Source organism: Lynx rufus, unplaced genomic scaffold, assembly GCF_022079265.1.
Source record: "Lynx rufus isolate CCGP_SWC_20201006 ecotype Redwood Valley unplaced genomic scaffold, mLynRuf1.p SCAF_22, whole genome shotgun sequence".
Lineage (NCBI taxonomy): Eukaryota > Metazoa > Chordata > Mammalia > Carnivora > Felidae > Lynx > Lynx rufus.
In genome coordinates, this window is record NW_025814837.1 from 23,320,928 (window position 1) to 23,345,703 (window position 24,776).

Below are 24,776 nucleotides of genomic sequence, written 5' to 3' on the forward strand. Positions count from 1 at the left end.
TTTTTGGAGGCTATTTGGTAAATTCTCAACTTAATGCTCATCCCGCCCGGAGACATTGCTACGGAATAGTAAAAATTTGCCCAAAGTTTGGTAAGTCTCTGCACAATACATTTGAGAAGAGAACATTTATTTGCTCAGTAGGGTGATCCAGTTTCCAGGTTATCCTTGTAAGAGGGAGGACTGGGTTTCTTTGCAGAAATAACTCTCTCTCTTTTTTTCTTTAATTTTTAAAAAATTTACTTTGAGAGGGAGGTGAAGAGAGAGAGGCGGACAGAGGATGCTGGGCTCCGACTCATGAAGAACTGTAAGATCATGACCTGAGCTGAAGTCAGACACTTAACCAACTGAGTCACTGCAATATTTCTTTAAGTGTTAAATTCACTTGGGGTTGCTATGGAGTGAATATTTGTGTCTCCCCCTACCCCCATTCACATGCTGAAATCTTAACCCCCAAGGTAATGGTATTAGGAGTTGGGGCTTTTGGGGGGCACCTGGGTGGCTCAGGCCGGTTAAGTGTTCGACTTCGGCTCAGGTCATGATCTCGCCATCTGTGGGTTTGGGCCTGGCATTGGGCTCTGTGCTGGCAGCTTGGAGCCTGTTTCGATTTTCTGTGTCTCCCCTCTCTCTGTCCACCCCCACCCCCGGCCCCGCTCATGCACTGGCTTGCTCACTCTCGCAAAACATTAAAAAAAATTTTTTTAAAGGAAAAAAAAAGGAGGTGGGGCTTTGGGGAAGTGAATGAGACATGAAGGCAGAAGCTTCATGAGTGGGGGAGAGCTCCCTTGCACCCTCTACCTTGTGAGGACACGGTGAGAAGCCAGCAGTCCGCAATCCAGAAGAGGGGCTGCGCCCCACACTGAAACTGCCGGTGACTTGATCTTGGACTTGCAGCCTCCTCGATGGGGAGGAACAGATCTCTGTTGTGTAAGCCGCCCAATCTACCATAATTGGTTGCAGCAGCCCAACAGACTACGACAGACACAGTGCATGTCATATTATGCAAAATAGTCTTTCTTAAGCACAGTAATCGAGTATTTCAGGACTTTATGTAAGTAAAGTCGGATCATAGCTTCGTATCAGAAGAACAACTCTTGTTTTTATAGATTTAGGATATAGACATTAAGCTGCGGGTATTATGAATGTGAAAACTGGGAACAAAGATTGAATAAAGCTTTTGCTTATTTTTTCCCTATGCCTGAGGAGTCATACCATTTTCTGGGTCAGAGGCTACGAGGCCGTCGAGAGCACTACCTTGAACATGACAAAAGTCCTAAGCCCCTGCTCTGAAGGGGATTGTGGCTCATGGGCCATTACCATGGAGAAGTAAGATCCTTAAAACATATCTAAATAAAATGAAGTGACAAGAGGAAAAAAGGAAAACAAAATCTCTGCATGCCCAGGGGGACTTTTGTTTATGAAATGGAAGCTGTTCGTGGAGACTGTGAGGTTTTACTGTGAACACAAATTTCACCTCTAAAGCTAACTGAGGCCCCAGAGCATGCCCACACAGGACGCGACTGCGGGCGAGGGCCTCGATAATCATCTCGTCTGGTAGATTTTTGCACAGGGGCTCATCTGGTCCCATTTTTAAAGACATGGGAATTTTCCAAAAAAGCCAAACTTGATTCCCTCGTATGGGCTTTCAAAAGCAGTTGGTGGCGTTTTGGTATTTTGGATTCTCACCTACCTATACGGTATAAACAAATCGCTTTTGAGGCAAGTTCTCATCACGCAACACAGCCTGGTTTTCAGTCACAAAGGCCTGTCATCAGCCTCTGCAGTCTCATCCAGTCCCTCCAGGCTGGATGCCTCCCGCCTGAATGCTCCCCGCGTGTCTGAACACACCACCCCTGTTGGACGAGGAGCTTCAGGCTGGGGCTGGACCCCTCCTCCCTGCAAGAAATTGCTGCTTGTAGAAGTCAGGGCAGGTCTAACTCAGGCATGACTCAGCTCTTTGTGACCCGCATTCTCCTTTCTCCTTGATGAGACTGGTGTGCTGGCCCCACTTATGGAAACATGTGCCCTGCTCCCTCCCTTCGCCCTGCCTCAATTTGCAGGGAGAGCATCCCTTTTAAGAGGAATATTTAGGAGATTCTATCATGGAATTCTTGGTAAGAACGGTTTTGCTCCCATGGGACAAAAGAGTTTTTCCCCCTTTACCAGGCACCCAACCACCGCCCATCTCCCCTTTCTCCCACTTTGCTTCTGGATGTTTCTCTCTTACCCGCATTTTCTCCCAGTTTGGGATTATCAGTCTAAAATGAGAGTCTGGAGTTCATCAGTGTTATCGATAAAACTTTGCAACTATTTCAAAGTTTTTTCCTGTTCAAATAGGTGAGGCTGCAAAATGCTGAAGGGGGCACCTCTGTTCCAGAGAAAGGAAAGAAGAAAACTGCGTGACAAAAATATGTGGTGGGAAGTAGCACGGGGAATCTTTGTCGATTTCCTCTGAACACTTTGAGAATTGTTTTTCCTTGAAAAGAAGAGAAAAGAAAAGACAACCTACCTAAAATATTAATGCTATTGTTAGAGTTCTGCGATAATCTGAAACAGAGTCATTTTGAAAGAAAAAGTAGGTTTCATTTCTGGCAGCGGATCCCCTCCGCTGATTTACATATTCCTTGACATGATTCACTATATGAAGCGACCTTGAGTTCATACCACAGATGGAAAAGAGCGAGTACGGTAATCAGCTAAGCATTCGTAAGGACTACCATCTGAGGTTTGATTTCGAATCCGGAGAGAGTGTTTCACACACATTCCACTGAGCATGCTGGTCAAAAATCTCACATTCCAGATGCAGCAAGAATGCATGCATAGAGTGCACGCACGCGCACACACACGCGCGCGCGCGCGCGCACACACACACACACACACACACACTGGCCTCCAGACAGCCCCCTGTGCACACATGTTCTAACACGGTTACAACAGAGCATGCTCCCAAGCCTTCAAGCTTCCACAGCCCTCAGCCAAGAAGCTGCCCCAGAGATAGTTGCTCAAGCAGCAGGTCACGGTGGGCTTGACCTCTGATACCCACAGCTGCCCCAGCGGACTTCCCGGGAGCCCCAGGGGCTCAGAGGAGGCTGAGTGGTAAGGATGCCCAAAAAGTCCCAAGCAGTCATGCTGCTTCTCGCTCTTAGTTTTCCTCTCTCTCGTCATGACCTGGAGACCGTGAACCTGTTTGGGGCATTCAGAGAGGCCATGCTACCCAGTAGTGACAATAGTTACTAACAAAATGATGAACACAACAACAGTTCCGGCAGAACAAGAGGTTTTAAGTTATCTCACGTTCTTGTCATTTCCTCGCTTCTTAAAGCATTTATTTTGTTTTTCCATCCTTTTGTTGCAGGTGGCCCACTGTGCTGAAGTCAAGCAGGCCACGCAAAGCTCTGACTTCAAAGCCATTCCTTGATAAAACATCAAAACGGCCCAGGGTGGGCCAGCTGTTATCTGGAATTCTACAGATAATTCACTGAAACTCGGTGCTCACTAGCCGCAGAGAGTTTCCGCAGCAAGGCCGTTCCCAGGGTCCTGCTTGATTTTGTTGCCGTGTCTCCTGTGTTTTGTTAGGCAGGGAGAGGGTTGGACCGTCTCTCAATAAAACTCTGTGTTAGCGCACCGGAGAAACTTGACTCCTGCTTGGCCTCGTAGAGGCCGGAAATGTGAACTGTGCCCTCCCTGGCCCTGAAGGTGACATCGTCTTGCTCCTCCTTCTCCACCTGGAAGCACCAGTGACTGCTTTCCCCTGGGCCTTGGTTCACTTTGGAAGAGCGGTGGCCTGCTTTCCACCATGAATATCAGAAATATTGCCTTTTCAACTCTGCTGTAAAATGTGATGGTACTGCATCTTCATGAGGCACAGAGTTCCCCACTTTGGGTTTGCCAGTCCTGTGGGTTCATTCTGGAGCCCCTCCCTCATCTCCCAGTCTTCAAACGCCAGCCCATCTAATCCCTTTGCTGGAATCACGCAGATGGTCTCACCGATCCTTCCCCCTTGCATTCTTCCACTTCCCACCTCCATGCATTGCCCGATCAGCAAGCCACATTTCCCTTTAAATGTGAAGACTCACCTGAAAGCCCACCACCTCTTCCGAGAAGCCTCCCCTGATTAAGTGGGGATGAAGGAGCTTTCGAAGCATGGCTGACAGACTCCCGATAAATGAGAACACACACACACACACACACACACACCCAAAACAAACACAGAAACTCACAAGAAGAGCAAATTACACATTCGCCACTTTCGGACAGCACGCTTCTTTGAGGGTAAGGAGATCAATTTTATAGAAATAACTAATCATTTCAGCAGATGGGGTATTTTTAGCATTCTTGGAGGTTAGCAAAACACTGCTGTCCTCTCCCACACCAATCCGTGTCTTTCCTCAAATCCCTTCTCCTTTTCTTCTTAGCTTCCTAGATGCACGTGTGAAGGGGACTGCCACTCGCTGGATACGGACGGCACGAATGACACCGAAGGAAGTGTGTCCTGGCAGTGCTTCCGGGCTGGTGGATCACACTGCCCAGGAGGACCCTGCGTCTGAGACCAGTAAATGCCTTAACCACGTAGTGTTCTCGTCAGGGAGCTTTAACGACTCCATGCCCCCATCCTTCTTGGGCAAACATGTTGGGACCATGGTAAACGTGGATAAAGGACCAAAACACTCTAGAGAAGGCCCTGCGGAGAGAACGGAGGGCAAGCTTCCTGGCAAGTCTCCACGTTCAGCCTCAACTAAGGCTGCTGGAGGGCAAGGGGATCTGTAGGGAGCCCTGGATCGGAGGCAATCACATCAGAAGTAGAAGCAGACATGTTCGATCTCCAGAAGACCGCCCTCCGGGGCCAGAGTTAATGCCCCTTGTGGAGGCCTGGGAGACTCATGGCATCAAATGACCAGAACGAGGAGAACACAGACGGAATGGTGATAGCTGGCAATTAGAACATGGCACCAAACACCACTGCCACAGACGCTTTCTAGCTACAAAGCCACGCTAGGCAACCTTGAAGCAAAACAGTATCGATTTTGTGGTTGTAAAAACGTACCTTCAACTGCAGAACTCAGTTTTATGACACCTTGAATAAAAACAAAAAGTGGCAGTTATATAATGGACCCAAATCTCCTAGTCTTCTCAACACACACACATGCTTCAGACCTAGAGTTTTTGCCGGCATGTTGAGAGTTTAACTGAACAAGTAACAACTTGGAAAACAAGGTCGTTTTCAGTCCTCGATTAGACCTGATGGTGTCTTCACTTCCTCCGCTAAAACCGTTTGGGGGAGTTTTTCACTAAAGAAGGGATCTGACGTGTTTTTGGCCAAAACAAAGGCCAAGTCTGTGTGAATGACTATTTCTGTATGGAAGTCATGCTGGATAATGAATCGATAAAACTTCACCCAGCAGGACACCGGTGTCTAGTACTTTCTATTTAGTGCTATGTATAGAGATCATTTGATACATGTTGGGACAGGGTATCTGTTGAGATATACAGAAGGTGATTAAAAGCCATGGTGTGATCTGGCAACTTCCTTCTCTGAGGTGGTTGGGCCAAAGGCCATTTACTGTTCAGATGTGGTTAGTGTTCCAGCTCCCTGCAGGTCAGTGAACCGGCCCTCTGAGTGTGTCAGATTGCTCATGAACCAAGGAGACCTTACTCCTGACTGGACACTCATGTGCCTTTTTGATGCGTTTAAGGATGAAAATACTCAACTGAGATCAACTAGACTGGGTGCAATGATTTGATCAAACGATCGTTGTTTTTTAGTGGGTTATAGTTATAAATAAATAATATTCCCCAAACCCTATGTGATGGCCATGATACTTGAGGCTGAGCAAAAATGTCTATTTACAGTTTCATGTGGTTGGCATTCTGATTCTCTTTCCAACCAGAGGAGTTTCAAATTAAAAATGGAAACAAAACCCTTTCAAAGTCGGTAAGCCAAATCGGGATGAGTGTGAACATGCACTGATTTTAACAGATTAGGTTAACAAAGAGACAAACTTGCTCTCCGTTACAACTTTCTGAAAAAGCTGCTTTTAAGTTACCTATCCAATTTCATCTTTCCTGCAGAACCAGTAGCGTCTGGTCAGTGTTTAACGAGGGACTCTCCAGGGCGAAAAGTATGCATATAAATGTGTGTATGTTTATTACGGTTTTTACTGATAGACATGATATGTGATACATAACCTACAAATAATAATAAAATACACTGTGCTCTTTACTGCACATTCCTTATAGCCACTTGATTTTCGCGGAATGCTTTTGTTGATTTTGGTCAAACTCTTGTATTCATAGCCAGCAAGTCAACTGTGATTTGCACAGTTGCAAATCATTGCAATTGCAATCATGCATTGAATGTCATCCCAACCCCCTCTTTCCCTAATAAATGTATTATCATTACACCTCCTGTGTGGTCTACTCTTGAACTATTTTTCACACCTTCATAGACGTTATTTTCATTAAAACTCTTTCAACTTCAACACCACGTAATTACTTCCACCCTGGCCTATTTCAAGCTACAAGCCTGATGTCAGCAAATGTGGAGGTGAGAAGGGGTGGGCAAGTAGCAATACTATTATGTAGTATTTTTACCATGCGAGCGCTGTAGTTGTATAGTGTGCATAGTAGACCATAGTCAAATGATGAGGAAGGTAAGAGTTTTAAGTATTTATTACCTTTGTTTTTAATATCATTTATTTAATTATAAGCTTGTATCACTTAATTTATAATAATGGCCATGCTTAATCATGGGCTCGCATCATGCCCCAAATTATAATAATTCGCTCCTGCAAGCTGGTATGAATCAGGTCTAGCATAACGTTGTCATGACTGATGTTTCTTTCCACTCAGGCCCGGAGAAGAAAAATCCTGATCTTCAGAATGCTTTCCGAGCTATTCACAAAAGGGGTTATAATTTAACTGAATGAGACAAACGTAAGTAAGCTTAGCATTTGCTATTATTTTTCCAGTAACTTCAAAGCCTCTTAAAACCGTCACACATAAAAATATGCTATACATAGATCACCTTGGAAATAACAGTCGCTGACAATCATCTACGAACATAACCTAAATGGACGTGCCCAGGCCATTTATGCCAAGAGGTATGAGTCACTGGCTTATTAAACAACGATCCTGTCTTTTTTTAAACTGTCGAATTCTTATATAGGAAACCAGGTCATGATATTGATTGTTTTTCAGCCATATTTATTTTTGTGTATAACCATGGTGTCAGCACCTGCCATTTAAACAAAAAGACAACGGTGTGCTCTAATCAGGGTGCTCTGATCAGCTTTACGCAGGTAAAGCAAGAAAATCTAAACAGATTCTCATGGGATTTGTGGTTGTTGTTGGACCAGAGCCCAGTAGTACATTTATTGAATAAGGGGAAAAAGGTAAGCTAAAAAACTAATAACAGTCTGATTTTAAAGCTCTAATTATGAACATTATTTTAATAAAAACATTAGTGATTCATCAACTCCATATACACTTCCTTTATGTTTTTTTTTTTAACCTCCAAATCAGGCTTTTTCCTATAGTAGGATAGGCCTTTGTAAAGATGTTGCAAAGTAACGATGTTGCAGTGAAAATACAGAATTAGCTAAGTCTAATTAGACAGCTAATATTAATACTATACAAGAATTGTAGGATAAAGGGAAACTATATTTTATTTTAAGCTACTGTATTAAAAACATTTTGAATATTTAAAAAACGATTGATGTTGATGCTGAGAAGCTACATGTAGCACTGTTGACTCCCAGGACACACGATAGACATTATCTGGTGACTGGCTGACATTGACATTGCCTGGAATTTAGGGTAAGCCGTAACACATACATATATGCATATATACACACAATGGATCTTACTTCTCCCCACCCCCCTCCCCTTTAATGTTGCATCATCTGCAGAAATGTTTGAAAATAAAATTTCAAAAAAGAGACAAAAAGGAAAAGAAAGCTAACTGTTCTTCCCTCCACTCGATATCATTAGTATTGCAAAATTCCTAATCTCGTGGGTGATTTGTGCAGACCTGGTCTATTGCCTTCCTGCATGTCAGGGCAAATCACCAACCGGGTGTGTTTCCTGCCGCCATTCTCCAACTCCAAAGCCATTCCACCCTCTTTCCTACCACTCTCACCAAATTATTAATTTCAGACGATCTATAATAATTCTTAAGAGAGTCAAGTTAAGATAATCCATGCTCAAGTATGAATGACTAGGACTCACTAGAATCTTCCAGTGACATCTCATTGTTGTTGGAATAGTAATACAGTTCTTACCCCCAGCTGACAAGGCCTTATGTCATATATTCCTGCTTATTTTGTTACTTCTTCTACTTAATCTCACCTGACTTTCTCCCTGATTTGAGATGCTTTAGCCACGTGTGTCTTCTTCCTGTGCCCTGCATTGCTAATTCCTTTCTGCCCCTGCTAGTGCTCCTAATGCTCCCTCTGGTTCAAGTGCTTGCCCCTCACCTGCTAGATCTTCCTACACCCAGTGCTTTCTCGTCACTCAGATATTACTTCACACGTCACTTCCTCAGACAACCCTTCCTTGCTTACTGCATTTAGAGCAGACCCAGTAATAACTCTGTAGACCACCTCTCCCTTCTATTTATTTATTTTTATAGTAGTTATAAATTCATAGATAGTAGTTATAAATCCATAACTGCTTGGAATCATGTCATTGATTCATCACTCGGTTCCTTGTTTGTATCTGTCTTCCTCATAAAGATGTAAACAGAATGAGAGAGCAGGGACCTGCTTTGTCTCGCTTGTTCCAGTAACTCTCTTGACTAGAATAGTGCCTGGCATAGAGCAAATACTCGATGAATATTTACCTAATGAGTAAGTGATCATTCCCAGGTGTTTCCAGACATCCTAAAAAGAGAATTTTAGGGGCACCTGGGTGGCTCGGTGGGGTAAGCATCTGACTCTTGGTTTCAGCTCAGGTCATGATCTCATGGTTTGTGAATTCGAGTTTCACGTCGGGCTCTGAGCTGCCAGTGCCAAGCTGGCTTGGGATTCTCTCTCTGTCCCTCCCGCCCCCCAAAAATAAATAAAAAACTAAAATATAAAGAAAGGTTTTTTTTTTTACATTTTTTGTTTTTTAAGTTTATTTATTTTTGACAGAGTGAGAACATGAACTGGGGAGGGGCAGAGAGAGAGGGAGACACAGAATCAGAAGCAGGCTGCAGACTCCGAGCTGTCAGCACAGAGCCTGACGCGGGGCTTGAACTCACAAACCGTGAGATCATGACCTGGGCCGAAGTCGGACGCTTAACCGACTGAGCCACTGAGGCGCCCCGAATGTTTTTCTTTTTTTTTTTTCTTTCTTTTTTTTTTTTTTTTTACAGAATTTTATCGATCTTTGCAAATGTAATTTAAACATTTTGTCTTAATCATGGATCCTGAGATTTCATTATCTTGACCACTCTATTTCTACTCAGAGGCTGGTCTTCATGGAGGGTAGTGAACATTGATGTGTAGAGTGAATATACAAAAATTACAGTGATATTTAGGTTTCAAGATTATACTGTTAAAAAAGATCCCCAAGAAGTAATTTTATCAACTAGTTGGAGACAGGGTTATGCAATAAATGGACTTCAAGAAATATCAGCTAATTGATTTTATACCTAATATCTCAGGAATCTGCAGTTCTCTTATCTGTACTGTCCTCACGTTAGGCCCAGTCAAACAGGAGTGCTCACACGAACCTGTATGATATGATATGGATAGAGAAAGAAGAACTAAGAAAGGACCATTCAGTTTTTAATGTCCTCCTTCCAATGCATTCTCATACTGCAGGAGGAGCAGTCTTTTTATTTATTTATTTATTTTTTAAAAATTTTTTTCAACGTTTATTTATTTTTGGGACAGAGAGAGACAGAGCATGAACGGGGGAGGGGCAGAGAGAGAGGGAGACACAGAATCGGAAACGGGCTCCAGGCTCCGAGCCATCAGCCCAGAGCCCGACGCGGGGCTCGAACTCACGCACCGCGAGATCGTGACCTGGCTGAAGTCGGACGCTTAACCGACTGCGCCACCCAGGCGCCCCAGGAGCAGTCTTTTTAAAAGGCAAGTCCAATGACATCATATTCCTAGCCCTTTAAAATTCATAAATGGCTTTTCATTTTTTTTTTAAAGTTTATTTATTCATTTTGAGAGAGAGAGAGAGAGAAAGCACAAATTGGGGAGGGGCAGAGAGAGAGGGAGAGAGAGAGAATCCCAAGCAGGCTCCGCACTGTTACTGCAGAGCCCGATGCGGGGCTAAATCTCACAAATCGTGAGATCATGACTTGAGTCACAATGAGATGCTTGACCGACGGGGCCACCCAGGTGCCCCGGCTTTTCTTAAGATAAAGATCACAAGCCTTAACAGGACTTGCACGGCCCTTCATGACGCCATCCATGGCAGAATAAAAATGCCCACAAACTCTTCTATTCACCTCCCGCCAAAAGATGAATCCGCTTCTTCTCGAATCCAGGAAAACTCCATGATTGCTTTGACCTTTAGAACAAAGCAGAAATGATGCTCTCTCAATGTCTGTGTCCAGGCTTTATGAACCTGGCAGCCTCTCCCTGTCTCTTGGTCACTCCCTCTGAGAACCCTGAGACACCAGGTGACAAGTCCTGAGACTGCAATGAGAGAGAGGCCACAGGTGCACATTCTGGCAAATGACATAAGCTGAGGGAAGGAGCTGGAAAGCCCTGGGGAAACTGTTGGTGAGGCTGGGAGGAGAGAGAAAAGGCTGTCCCTGGTCTCTAGAAGGAAAGTCAAGTCATCTGATGCAGTGGCAGAAAGTTTGGTGGCATTATGACCTGTAGTAATATGAAAAATAGAAAATATACCTAATGAATGTGTAGAGTTTTAGTAAGATTTCTAGGAAGAACGTGTAGAGTGCCAGTTAGATTTTTTAAACAGTTGCATATGATAAAGTACAGATAAAGGTGTGTTAATAAAAAAAGGACTGTTCAGTTTTCAAGCAAAATTTAGAGTAAATACAGAGCTCGTAGTTGTTGGTTTTTAAGAAAAGATAACAGGGTTTCACACTGCTAGCCTTTTCAAAGGCAAAAGTCTCCCAAAGTAAGAAATTGACTGAGGATGAGGATAATCGCAGGGATGTAGCTGTAAGATCCTTTTTTAAATGACTTTAGAACAATATAAGTATGTCTCAAAATCTCATAACAAGACAAAAGGGCTTCTAAAAACCCTGAGTGTGGTCCCATGACACCCTGACCTCGCGCCCAGGCCAGAGAAGGGTCTGTCTTGAGAAAAATTGTGGATGTGTTTTATCTAATAGGTCTAATAAGTCTAATAAGATTCATAGGAAGCCCACAAAGATTTCAAGAGAAATGTATTAATAGATGCATTATCAGCTTGGACAAAAATGGGCAGAGGTAGTTCAAAGTGAGAATCGTTAAAGCCCCCAAACTTCTACAGGCAGGGAATAGGCTGAGAAAATCAATCAGTTGCAAATGACATCTTATGTGCTAGAGACTGAATCTTGTCTCCTACCCCTGCCCCCTGCCCCAGTGTCCTATGTTGAAGTCCTAACTAATCCCCAGTGTGATGGTATTGGGAGATGCGGCCTTTGGGATGCCATCTTCGGGATAGGAAGAAAGTTCTCACCGAATCTGACAATACTAGCACCCGATCTCAGACTTCTGAGCCTGCAGAAATAACATCTGTTGTTTGTGCCATCCAGTAAGTGGTATTTTGTTACTGCAGCCTGAGTTGGCTAAGGCCTTATGGAAATAGGGTAGATAAGTCAGAAGGTAGATAAGCCAAGAGTCTGGAAGGAGGAAACAGGACAGAGAGTCTCCCTAGGGAACACGACCGGGCTCCCCCATCCGGGAACCAGCAACAGGACCGGGCTCCCCCATCCAGGAACCGGCAAGATGTGGATTTCAGAACTGCTATGGACCAGTGATTGCTCCATGCCCCCTCCTTCCTCCACTCCTGAACGAGAGTGTGCATTCCATTTGTCTCCTCTCTGCATCATCAGTATATGCTGGTTGTGTGTGGAGATACCCTTCTATTTTAGTTCTCAAGTCTTGATATTGAGAAAAACCATACGAGAGAACTGGATCAAAAGATCCTCAGCAACACCTGAACCTTATTTAGGCTGTAAGAACCTGGACCTCACACTTGAACTTCATGCCATAATGAGATGAGATTTCCAGAGAACTTCAGAAGGAGTGTATTTTGCCCTCACAGAAGAGTCTAGTGTCGTCCAGAGGATGAAGTGTGGCTAACTAAAGATGGCCATAAATGATTTGAAACTGTTCCGACTGAAAGTGACATCTCTGTCATTTTCTTTCATCTGGGGGGGGGGGGGCTCTGTGACTGCCCCAACCAATAGAATATGGTGGAAGGGATGCTCTGCTTGTATCTGGGCCCAGGTCTTAAGACTTCCTATCATTGGACACCATCCCTGGGAGCCCTCAGCTGCCATGTAAGAAGCCTTGAAGCCACAATGCTGGAGGTGCCCCCTACAGGTGTTTCGTTCAACATTCTCACCTGAGCCCACATTTCCAGCCACTGAAATCAAGGTGCCAGGCATGTGAATACTGCCATCCTCGACCCCCTAGACCAGCCCACCCCCCAGCTGAATGTGGAACCCTATCTAAATTCTTGGCTCATAAGATCTTGGGTATAATAAAGCGGTTGTTTTTAAGCTACTATGCTATGTATTGAGGTAATATGTTACGTAGCCACTGAACCAGGTACCTGTGCCTCACTTCTCTGACCTCATCTTGTATCATGTCCCTGAGGTCTCTATTCTCCAGCCACACAACCTTTGCAGTGCTCTGAATATTACCATGTGTCCCCCCTCCTCCTTCTTGATCTTTCAGCTCTTGGCTTATGAGGATTTTCTCAGAGAAGTTCTCCCGACCATCTAGATTAGCTCCATTGTTACAGTAGATGCTCCCACAAGAACAGTGTGTCTTTCTTTCAGAGCAATTATCTCTGAGATAATTCCATTAATAATGCCAGGCTCCACCTCTAGATTGTAAACTCTGAGCACAAGGCAAGTGTCTTTGATCATCCCTGACTTCCCAGAGTCCAGCAGTGTGTCTGGACATAATGGGGGTTGAATAAATATTTGTTAAGCGGATGAATGAAATACTTGATGCAGCCGATAAGGACTCCCTTCTGTTAACTGTGCCACTATTCTTCTCTCTCACCTACTGTGAACACATTTGATTGAAACCCATTGTAGCTGGGGAAGGGCGGTATGACTCTGTATGAGGCCACTACTGCCTTGCTGTTGTCTGCGAAGGCAGCTCAGTACAGCTGAAGTGTCTGCTGTTCCTTTTGGAACCCCTGTGCAGAGAACAGGAGGAAGCCGAAGGTTGCTTCTGGGCATGTGTGGGCAGAGGCGTGCAGAGAGCAAAAAAACCAACCAGCGCCTGCTAACATTTACATCTTTGGTGGAAATCAAGGCGCTTTCCTGAGACTCTAAAGAAAGCTGTGGGTGTTCAAATTATCTCCATCATTTCTAAGTGTAAGTTTAGAAATAATTCTTACTAGACTGTGAGCTCTTTCCTACCCTACCCCTTCAACCGAAACTGTGGGCCAAGGAAGGGGTGCGTGCGCGAGTGCGCATGTGTAGGAAAGATTGCGTACCGTTCCATAACCAGCGCTCCCGGAATTGTTTTCTTAATACTGACTCTGCGTTCTGCTGTTTTAAAACATACGTTTCCCCACTTATTTAGCCCTGTGGATGTGGAAAGTAAATCCGTTGGAAATAGTCTTTCTTAAAATTTTCTGGTTCCATTTCTTGAAGTCTCCAGTCTGTCATTTTTTGCTGTAAGTGAAATACGCCCAAGTTGCTATAAATGTCCTTAGAATTTCATGTCATAATTTAAAAAGTATTTTCCTTTACCTTGCTGTATTTCTCTTAATGCTAGTCTCCGAATGGGTTTGTGTACGGTCGTTAAATGGGTTTAATAGGGCTCCTGTGGGAGAAAGGAGGATCTCTTTTTGCCCATAATATTCTTGGTCTTTTTAAAAGAAGACACTCCCCCCATGGCAGGGCTACAATGCAGACAGACATGTTCCACATCACTTTGGCGAGGTCACACGCTCTGGGACTGCCTGTTTCCATTTCTCTGATTTGTCCTCTCTCCCTAAGTGCATACATAATACTGCACTTGTCCCTTTTGAACGCGTAACAGATTAAAGAGCTGGTCAGGAGGCAGATGTAGGCACACCTTTGATCTCTCATCCTTGGGGGTTAAGGGAGGGCAGACACCTGGCGGCTGCTGAGCTGGAAACAAAACACAGGCCCGGACTGGAATTACCTTAAAGGGAGCCGCAGCGCCAGCCAAAGGGGCAGCTGGATGTGCTGAATGGGCACAGAGGGAGGAGAGCCCACGGTTGGGCAGAGGACCAAACACAGAGTCCCAACAACGCGATTCAGGCTAGCAAGGGGTTGGTCAGAGTAACTGTTTCTTAGCCAGAGGACTGGAAAGATCAGGCCGAGAAGAAGATGAAAAGTAATTCTTTTGCAAATAATACTGCAAAACGTTCAGCTGTGCACAAATGCTGAAAGACAATATTGATAGCAATTCGGAAAGCTTTTAAAGAGAGGATTTATAACTTTTTTTTCTCAGAAGAATTCTTTTTATTAAGGATTTCACCTTTGCAGCAGGGTGTGGTAAATTTCTTAGTCGAAACGAAACCTGGACCGATCCCTAGGATTTTTTGGTGAAACTGCATTGCCCCCTGGCGTTTGCATGTCATTGTTACGCCGTTACATTAGAAGCCCAAAGAATGCCAGTCCAGCTATGGAAGGATGCAGCTTCCTGTCTTAGCTGGGATCAGAGAACACGGTTTTCACCCTCAAAAGTAGAGATGCTTTGAAAAGACATGGGATGGAAATTTGAAATTTAGACTCTTTCCTTCTCCACCCTCGGTGGCATCTCCCGAGATTTTCAGTAGCTCTTAAAAGAAATTGATCAAATACTCATCTGCCAATTTTTTAGTATACAAATGGTCATGTGAATGGCTGCTCAGCACCTACCCATTTTTCAGAACCAGCTCAAATATTTCCTGTGCTATAAAACCTTTCCTGAATTCTCTTTGACATACGGTACACACCTGAAGTGTCATGCGTCTCTGCCTTCATGCTACTCTCTCTGATGGAAACTTGAAAGTAAGAATTATACTTGACTTCTCTTTGTATCCACTATGACTAGCGTGGAGCCTGGCAGATAGAATGCATCCAGTAAAAGTGTGTGGTTCGTTGGTTGCATATATCGAGGCTGTTCACAAAAAGTTCCTAATCAATGGCAACTGAAAGTCACTATGGTAATGAAACTGAAGGCTGAAGAACATGACCCTTGGGTGGGATGCTGAGTGTTGTTAAGCGCCTGAAACTATGCAGGCACCATGTCCGGCTATGGGGGAGGGGAGTTAGAATAATCTAGAACTAGAATATATCTAGTTCTAGTAATCTAGAAATGTATAAAAACTATTCAAACTGTAACTTCCATTCCTTCCCCAAATGAAACTTTATTCTAGAAACATCTTGAGTATATTCGTTATCACTACACTTACAAATTTCTTTGGGGCAGATGTTTTTAGGAGTAAGTGTAAAGCTTCTGACCGAGGTTATTGAGGATACTGTGGCATGTTGGCTGAAGCCACCAACACTGAGCTGAGTGACAATAAGCAGGAAACACTGGGGTCTGGGGCAGGTTATGTGTATTGAGAGGCAAACTATAAAGGAACTGAAACTGAGTCGGGTGTCAGACTCACCTATATATAATGTACAAGTGTTATTCTGCTTTAGATATTATCTCATGGCAGAAGAAATGACCAGATCTGAAGAGTCTATTGCATTAGGATGGGTCAGAAGGTTGATATTATTAGCAAGACTGCTTTTTAGGTTATAATATTGTCACTTTAATACTATAAATAAAAGCTTCTTCTTCTTCTTTGAGACAGAGAGAGAGAGAGTATGGGTGAGCAGGGGAGGGGCAGAGGGAGAAGGAGAGAGAGAATATTAGGCAGGGTCCACACTCAATATGGAGCCCGATGCAGGGCTTGTTTCCATGACTGTGAGATAATGACTTGAGCCAAAATCAAGAGTCAGATGTCTGACTGCACCACCCAACCACCCCTAAATAAAAGCTTCTTAAAGCAGTGTGTTATACTTTTGTTCAGTTAAAATAAAACAATTCAAGGAAGAAGGTTAGAACAGGAGAGCTGTTAAGAGCTTGAAGTTTGGAGTCAAATTGAATAGGTGCAAATATCGACTATATCTTTTGACCTCGGAAGCGTTACTAAACTTTTCTGTCTTAGTTTGCTCAACGGTCAAAATGAGGATGCCATTAATGGTTTTACTGTCTGGTACCTGGTAAATGTGTGTTTATTGATGAGGAGAACCATATGAGTTTCCCACTATGGTAGATGAGGGGAGATGAAAAGATTCTGTACTGTTGAAAAAGCCAGGCTTCTAGTCAAGTCCATTCTATGAGACATTATTAAAACCCCCATATACAAAGGAATGTTCTAGGTAGTAGGGCTTCTCCAGGGCTGGTCTCATCTCTGAGGCTGGCCTCAGTGCAAACCTGGAATTCAGTATATCTCGGATACTTTCAGATCAACATCACTGGACCTCTGAGCATATGCTGGGACCTACTGTAAGGGTCCCTCCTTGTCCTATTCTAGTAGCTCCACACTCAGGGCTAGCCTGAGCTAGCCCAAACGGCCACTAGCAGTGGGGGATCAAGGGCAGTCTTCTTTGGTCCTAGTTCCTTTTGAAGGTGTTCAGAATGCTAGAAAGTGACATAAAATTATTTTGAGCTGACAGCATTTGAGAATAGGCTATTCTGCTCCCTAACCCCCAAACTCCCTTATCTGCCTAAAAGCAGGGACTCCCCAAAAAACTCAGTTGTCATAAATCCATTTCCCAGGAGTTTCTGCAACCAAAGAAAATTGACTAGAGAGGAGAAATGTCACCACATTTAAGCAGACAGTATCATAGAAATATCACATGCCTCACCTAGTCTCCTAAGGGCCCATTTATCTTTCTTAAAAGTTATTTGTAAGTACTTCTCTCTCCCATCCCCCTATTAAGAAGGTACATAAGCCTCAAATTCTGACTCCTCAGTCATATTTTTCTTATATGTACGTAAATAAGAATCTATCTTTTCTCTTGCTAATCTGTCATTTGTAAATTTAATTTGCAGGCCCCCAAGAAAGAAACACAAGAGGGTAGGGGAAAAGTTCTTTCTCCCTAACACATCCCTGTATGGCTTTGGCTAAATATTGGACTCCACTATGCTAAATCTCTACTCAGGTCATCAGAACTAGCTTGGAACCTTCTAACAGAATATCTTCAGTGTGAGGGGTTGTGGCAAATTTAAGTCCATCATAAATCAGAAGTAGAATGCCCCATGTAATATCTGATGTGTTCATATTTATAGAGCATCTTTGAACAACAGCTGACAAAAATACAAGCAAGAGTTTGTTAAATAAAAATATTCGCTATCTTGTATAATCCCAATCCTTAAGACAAAATGAAATTGTATAAATACTTTCCCACTGCATCTCTCTAATCTTATATATATATGTGATGATGTAAAAGCATAAATACTGTTAAGAAAGCTAAACCTTTTTATTGTTGGAATAAGATCAGCAGAGTGAGATCATTTTAACTAACTTCTGCCTTTTGAAGGAATAGCATTTTTAAATGTGTGCAAAGCATATTTAGGCATACACAATACGGAACAAGTGGACTACTAGAAAGATAAATGGTGGTAATAACCACTAACAATGGTACAAAATTACGCATCCTGTGGTAGCTAGGAAATATATATTCCTTTTCAAGAGGAGATGAGACTTAGAAAATTGGGCCCTCTAATGTGATTTTCAAAAGGCATACAATCATCAATGAGCTAAATGAAGCTGGCAAAGCACACTCAGGCCTCCTGGGAATTCCAGAACATTCCAAAAAATCCTGGCAACCGATACCTTCCTGGACAGCTGTTTCTCTCATTTTTTTCCCAAATTCTTTTTTGTTAGTTGTCAGCTAAATCTTTACATGAGTGCAATGCCCACCCTACAGAAACAAATTCATCCCAGAGGTTTTCATTTTCATTTGGAACATGATTTTCAAAACTGTTGATTGTCTTTCTTTAAGCCTAAAGCAAAAATGCAAGAGTATATTATAAATGCAATCAAGCAGGGTGTTGTGCCATGTCTTTGAGAAATTTCTAAGTAATTTCTATTTCAACGTCTCCGAGTGTAAACAACAATTCTGATTGTTCATGCTTGTATTAACCATATCCTGAAATTAATATTTGACAGCTGTCAGTTAAGCGACATGGTTGATATCTGGTTGACAAATCATCTGCATTAATGTTCCCATTACTAAGCACATTGAAATCAAATTCCATCTATTAGCTGTATTTTAGTTTACCATAGTAAGAATATCTTTGTATGGTGACAAATGTTAACGAGACTTATCGTGGCGATCATTTTGCAATATATACAAATACTGAATCATTATGTTGTATACCTGAAGCTAATATAATGTTATATGTCAATTTTTCTTAAAGAAAGAAACAAAAAAGAACATTTGAATTGGTTAAGCTGCTTGACCTAAAGTTGAAACCATTCTTCTATTGCCTTCTATTGCAAAACTTTCAAAATCCTTCAGATGGCATACAACATTCTGGGTTACCTGGACCCTCATTACTACTTGTTTTATCTTAGCCATTCCCACACCCTTTTCCTCCCCCCTCCTCTGCCAATCGCTGTGTTGCAGCTACAGTCACTTCTTTCCATTAACTTTTCCTTTTCATTCCTCCCTCTGCCCTTTGTACTTTGCCATTCCCTCACCAGGAATTAAAGAAAGATTTTCTTGAGGAAAGGGCAGTGAATTTTCTCTGCCCACGTATTTCACAGTTTCCCTGGGATCCCAACACTCTTATTTCTCTTTATAGCACTTGTACAGAAGTGTTAAAAAAAAAAAAAAAAAGTCTTTGTTCTCTGTTCCTGGAAGTCAGGGAAGAGCCTGGGTCAGTGTTGCTGCTAAGTCCTCAGGGGCCAGTGCCAATGCTTAGCATACAGTAGGTGCTCAATAAGTGCCTTGCTAAATAAGGAAAGGGATTCTAATTCTATTCACTCTTTTTATTTTATTTTATTTTATTAAAAAAATTTTTTTTAACGTTTTATTTATTTTTGAGACAGAGACAGAGCATGAACGGGGGAGGGGCAGAGAGAGAGGGAGACACAGAATCGGAAACAGGCTCCAGGCTCTGGGCCATCAGCCCAGAGCCCGACGCGGGGCTCGAACCCACGGACCGCGAGATCGTGACCTGAGCTGAAGTCGGACGCTTAACCGACTGAGCCACCCAGGCGCCCCTCTATTCACTCTTAAATTGGCAATTCATGATTTCCTGCTACATGGCTGCACTTGAGCAGAGATGATAACCATGTTTTGGAAGTTGATTATTTAAGTCTGAGACAGAACCAGTTATTTTCATAAAGGTAGAAAACAGATGCTGAACTTGACCTTCCCAGGAACTAACTTTCGAAACAATTATTTTCTCCCCCACACACTCATACACCACTGATGGGAGTATAATCTGTAAGAAATTCTAAACAAATACAGTCTTGAAGTAATTCTACTTTCCATTTTCAAAAACCTATTTTAAAGAAATAATCAGATAATTTTACCCTTGTCTTCATATAGTCGAATTCCAACAGAGCAACATGAATAATTCTTTTTTTTTTTTTTTTTAAGTTTACTTATTTATTTTTGAGAGAGAGAGGGCAGGGCAGAGCGAGGGAGGAAGGCAGAGAATCCCAAGCAGGTTCCATGCTGCTAGCGCAGAGCCTGGCATGGGACTCGAATCCATGAACCCCAAGACCGTGACCTGTGCCAAAATCGAGTGTCAGGTGCTCAACCAAGTGAGCCCCCCAGGCACCCCAACATGAATAATTCTTTAAAAACCAAGATTATGTAATCCATTGGCCAAATCCCAGAAAGTGGCTTCTATTTCACTTAGAGTAGAAGCCAAATCCTTCCAATTGCCCACAGGTCCTGCATAATTCATGTTGCTTATGAATTTCATGGGTTTTTTTCTTCAGAATTTTCTACAATGAGACATATTTTTGTTCAGGAAAAATAAAAGCATTATTAAAAAGAGAACAGTGATATTCAGAAAGGAGCTGTGGAAAGTTAACATTCTGGGTTTTTTTCCCCTTAAAAACCAGTTATGAAAGTTCCAGATTTTTTTCAAAAGATTTTTTTCTTAAATGTTTATTTATTTATTTTTGAGAGAGAGAGAGAGAGAGAGAGGGCATGTGTGAGTGCGTGAGCAAGCCAGGGAGAGGCAGAAAGAAAGAGGGAGAGAGAGAATCACAAGCAGGTTTAGTGCTGTTAGCACTGAGCCTGATGTGAGGCTCCATCTAACAACTGTGGGATCATGACCTGAACCGAAATTAAGAGTCAGATGCTTAACTGACTGAGCCACCCAGGTGCCCCAAAAGATTTTTTTTAAATGGGAAACATGGTCACCACTATTTAGTAGTCACTCAATTGCTGATTGGAGAAACACACACACTAGAATGAATTTGACATTTCTTCTTCTTCTTCATTTCTCTTCCTTAAAAGTTAAGGAGAACTAGGGAGTGCTTTAAGAGAAGTGTTTTGGAGACCACTCGCCACTAAGTTCTAGTTCTTATTCTGTCTTCTTTCCGATGTCATTGTGTTGTCTCCCATTCTTGGCTCGATTTCAGCTGCTTTTGGGTAGTGTGGCAAGCACGTTTCCTACTTCGGACAGGTTAAATGCAGAGAAGCTGGGAAGAACTTACTCCAAGCCCACGCCTTTTCCTATCCTTCCTATTTCCTCACTATCTCCCTGGTGGGTTCTCACACCCATTTTCCACTCTTACCCCCAGTACCATGCTGGGCAAGTCCTTCTGTCCTCTTGTCTGGCCTCTTTCTTTTGTATTGCAACTGGTCTTTCTGTCTTCACAGTCTTTTTCCCCTTTAACTCATTCTCCACAAGTGTGACTTCCTAACCTAGAAACAGTTAACAGGGCTCTGCTGTCCAAAGGATCAAGTTCAAGGCCCATTGTGGTATAGATCCAACCTCTCCTTCCATCACGAATGTACCCTATTCTTTGGCTTCACTCTTTTCTTCACACATCACATACTTCTGTGCACCCACTCCTCTGCATCTGTTACCTTCTTGCCTGGAAACCCTTTTCCATGTTTTCCATGTGAACAATTTCTTGTCACTTTCTGGCATCAACTCACTGCCTTTCACAGCGAAGCCTTCCCAATCCTCTTTAGGCACAAATCTATTACTCTATTGCATTCCTTTAATGTTCCGTATGTCTTTGTTATGGCCTTTAGTACACGGTATTTTAATTATTTACATTTCTGTTGCACTTAAGACCTATGTATTCCATTAGAGCGCCGTTCCCATTGGTTATCGTATACTATTGTTCTTTAGAGGTGCTAATTGATAGAAAATCCCTGTTGATAGGATACTCATAAATAGCAATTCTAGTAAAATACTATTGTAGTAACTGTTGTTCGTATATGAATCATGATGAAGAGGAGGATGACTGTTGCGATTAAAACTGCTGCCATCACCACTACCACCTCCATCATCATCTCCTCCACCATCATCTCCTCCACCATTACCTCCACTATCATCACCTTCACCATCACCACTTCTATCACCACCTTCACCATCACCTCCACCATCATCATCTTCACCATCACCACTTCCAACACCACCTCCTCCAACACCACCTCCTCCATCAGCACCTCCACCATCATCACCTCTACTATCACCACTTCTACCACTTCCATTATCGGCACCTCCATCACCACTACCACTTCCACCATCACCTCCTCCAACACCACCTCCTCCATCACCACCTCCTCCATCAGCACCTCCACCATCACCTCCACCATCATCATCTTCACCATCACCACTTCCATCACCACTTCCACCATCATCTCCTCCACCATCACCTCCACCATCACCACCTACACTATCACCACTTCCATCACCACCTTCACCATCACCACCTCCTCCATCATCACCTCCACCATCACCACCTACACCATCACCCCTTCCATCAACACCTCCTCCATCACCACCTCCTCCATCATCACCTCCACTATCACCTCCACCATCATCATCTTCACTATTACCACTTCCATCACCACCTCCTCCATCATCACCTCTACTATCACCACTTCTACCACCTCCATTATCGGCACCTGCATCACCACAACCACTTCTGCCACCTCCTCCTCTATCCACTATCACCACTTCTATTATTTCTACCATCATCAACTCTGCCATCACTACCTCCACCATCCCTGTCCCCACTACCATTTCTACACTGTCACCTCCACTACCTCCACCACCTCTACCACCTCCATCACTTTTATCATTTTTACCTACTCCACCACAATCATCACCACTCTCCCCGTGCCCCCCCCCCCCCCCATTCTATTTATTAAGCATTGCCAAATACCAGGCACCGGGTTAATTTTTATGGGCACGATCTCATTTCACCTCCACAATCTGAATAAAGACGAGTGCTGTGTTCTGAATGTTTATGTCCCCCTAAAATTTACATGTTGGAATCCTAATACTCAATGTGATCATCTAGGAGGTGGGGCCCTTAGGAGGTGATGAGGTAGTGAGGGTGAAGCCCTCATGAAGGGGCTTAGTGCCTTATAAAAGAGGCCAGAAGGAGCTCCCACGGCCTTTCTACCATGTAATGTTATGTGTGAGGCTGTTTGTGAACCAGGAAGCGGGGCCTCACCAGACACAGAACCTGACCATGCAGCCACTCTCATCTTGGACCTCCAGCCTCAGGGACTCTAAGAAATAAATTTCTGTTGCTCATGGGCTACTCAGCCTGTGGTATTTTGATAGAGCAGCCCGAATGGACTGAGATCGTGAGAAAATTGAAGGCCAGAGAGATTAAGGAAGATCCTCTGATGACACAGTTCTGGGTGGAAGAATTTGAGGCTCTCTGACTTGAGTCTGAGTCCTTCATCTCCAGGCCAAATATCTTTTAGCTTCCAAATTCCTTGGGGGACAGAAGACTGTGCATTTTATTTCCTTTTGTACTTCCTTTTAAGTTTTTTTTTTTTCTTTTTTACTTCCTTACTTTTACTTTACTTTTTAAGACTTTTTTCAGGGCCGTTCACCTGGTGAAAATATAATAAATGTTGAAATTCAATACTGGACGCAAAAGTTGGTATCCTAATTACCATCTAGCTTGCTTACTGAGTGTGCGTGGGTTTTAATAAAAAAGACATATCATACCATGAATGATTGGTTTGGATATTTCTCATGAAGTCTCCATTTCAAAACCCACAACCTGGTTTTTAGTTCATGCTGCTCCTCATATTGAATTCAGGACATTGAATTTTTGGTGAAGGTAGCGAGGCAAGGGAAAGGGTAATCTCACTTCCCGCTGAAGATTCCTATGGCTATGTCTGAAAATGTGACGACAGAAGAAGACTATAAAGGAAAGGTCAAAAGTAAGGAAGGAGTTGATGGGAAAAAAGGAGTCCTGTACCTAATGCTCAGGAAATTGGGCAAATTTATGCAAAAGGAGTCTTCTACGCTTTTGTTTTCACTTAGGTATCTTGTGAGAAAATCTGTTGCAAAGAGCAACTATATCACCTGAATATCGCCAAGCCGCAAGCCATGGACAGACAAAATTTTATATTAGAAAGGCAAATTTGCAGGAACTTGGTCAGAATACCAGCATTTTAGTGGAAGCTTGAGCAAATAAATCATATCTTCCCCACGACTAAAAAGAGATTGCAGTTTACCTGCTCATTCTGAGCTCTGTTGGACCCACTCCACCATTAACAGCTCTGTCCATTATGTGTATGCAGAGGTGTGCTAGGGAAGTTTAACGGTCGGCTTTTTGAGTGAAGGGAGAGGGAACTTCTGATTTATGATGCATGCTGATTTTCGTGGTATAAATGCCACCACATGGCTATTTGGAAGCTACCAACTTGCTTGAAAATTTCACAACTGGCTCTCAAGGACAAGTATGACTTTGCTTTGTGCACCATGTGCAGGTTCTATGGGAGCCCTTGCCACTGTGAGCCACTCCCTCTTTCCATATCTCTGCCTTAAGGAAACTGATTTTCCTTGTTAATCCCATTGCCCTCGAGCCCGTACCAATTTGAACCACTTCCTCCGCAGCCTTTCATGAGAAGAGAAGCTAAGGTCAACTTACACAGACAAATACAAATTAGTAAAGGTACTACATTGTTATCGTTTAAACTTCAAATTTTTTTTAAAGATTTTATTTTTAAGTAATCTCGGCACCCAACGTGGGGCTTGAAGTTGTAATCCTGAGATCGAGAGTTGCATGCTCTAACGATTGAGCCAGTCAGGTACCTTTAAACTTCAAGATCCAGCAGGTAGCCAGTGAAGTCTCTTTTCTCCCCGTGTTCCCAATCACCAGATTTCTCACCCCGGATGCAATCACTGTTCTCAGTTTTCTTGTATATCACCATACTTCCCCCTGTCATTTATGGGTGATTTTTCCGTTACTACCACCTCATAGGCTCTCTTGTTTTGAGGCTGTATAAGTTATACCATTTTCTCTGTCTACATAGACTGACTTCCAGGACATTCCTCATCTTCTGTAGTGGCTTTAGCGCCTGTTTCATTGACCTTTCCATCCCATCTTCTGAGATACCAACACTCATGTTTATGGCCTCACAAAACTTCCCCAACTTTTGTGATCTT

The 24,776-nt window shown here is 43.1% G+C and overlaps 1 protein-coding gene across 14 annotated transcripts in view; it reads right to left on the bottom strand.

Annotated features, from left to right (window-relative positions):
• DLGAP1 (DLG associated protein 1) overlaps positions 1-24,776 on the bottom strand; it is a 328,443-nt gene that overhangs the window by 112,282 nt on the left and 191,385 nt on the right. For 6 of the 14 annotated variants that reach the window (XM_047087010.1, XM_047087014.1, XM_047087012.1 and 3 more), the window contains one exon: positions 5,042-5,071. The exons of the other annotated variants lie outside the window; for them this stretch is intronic. In XM_047087010.1, coding sequence (XP_046942966.1) covers positions 5,042-5,071 — 30 coding nt within the window. The remainder of the gene's footprint in view (positions 1-5,041; positions 5,072-24,776) is intronic. 14 annotated transcript variants of the gene reach the window in all.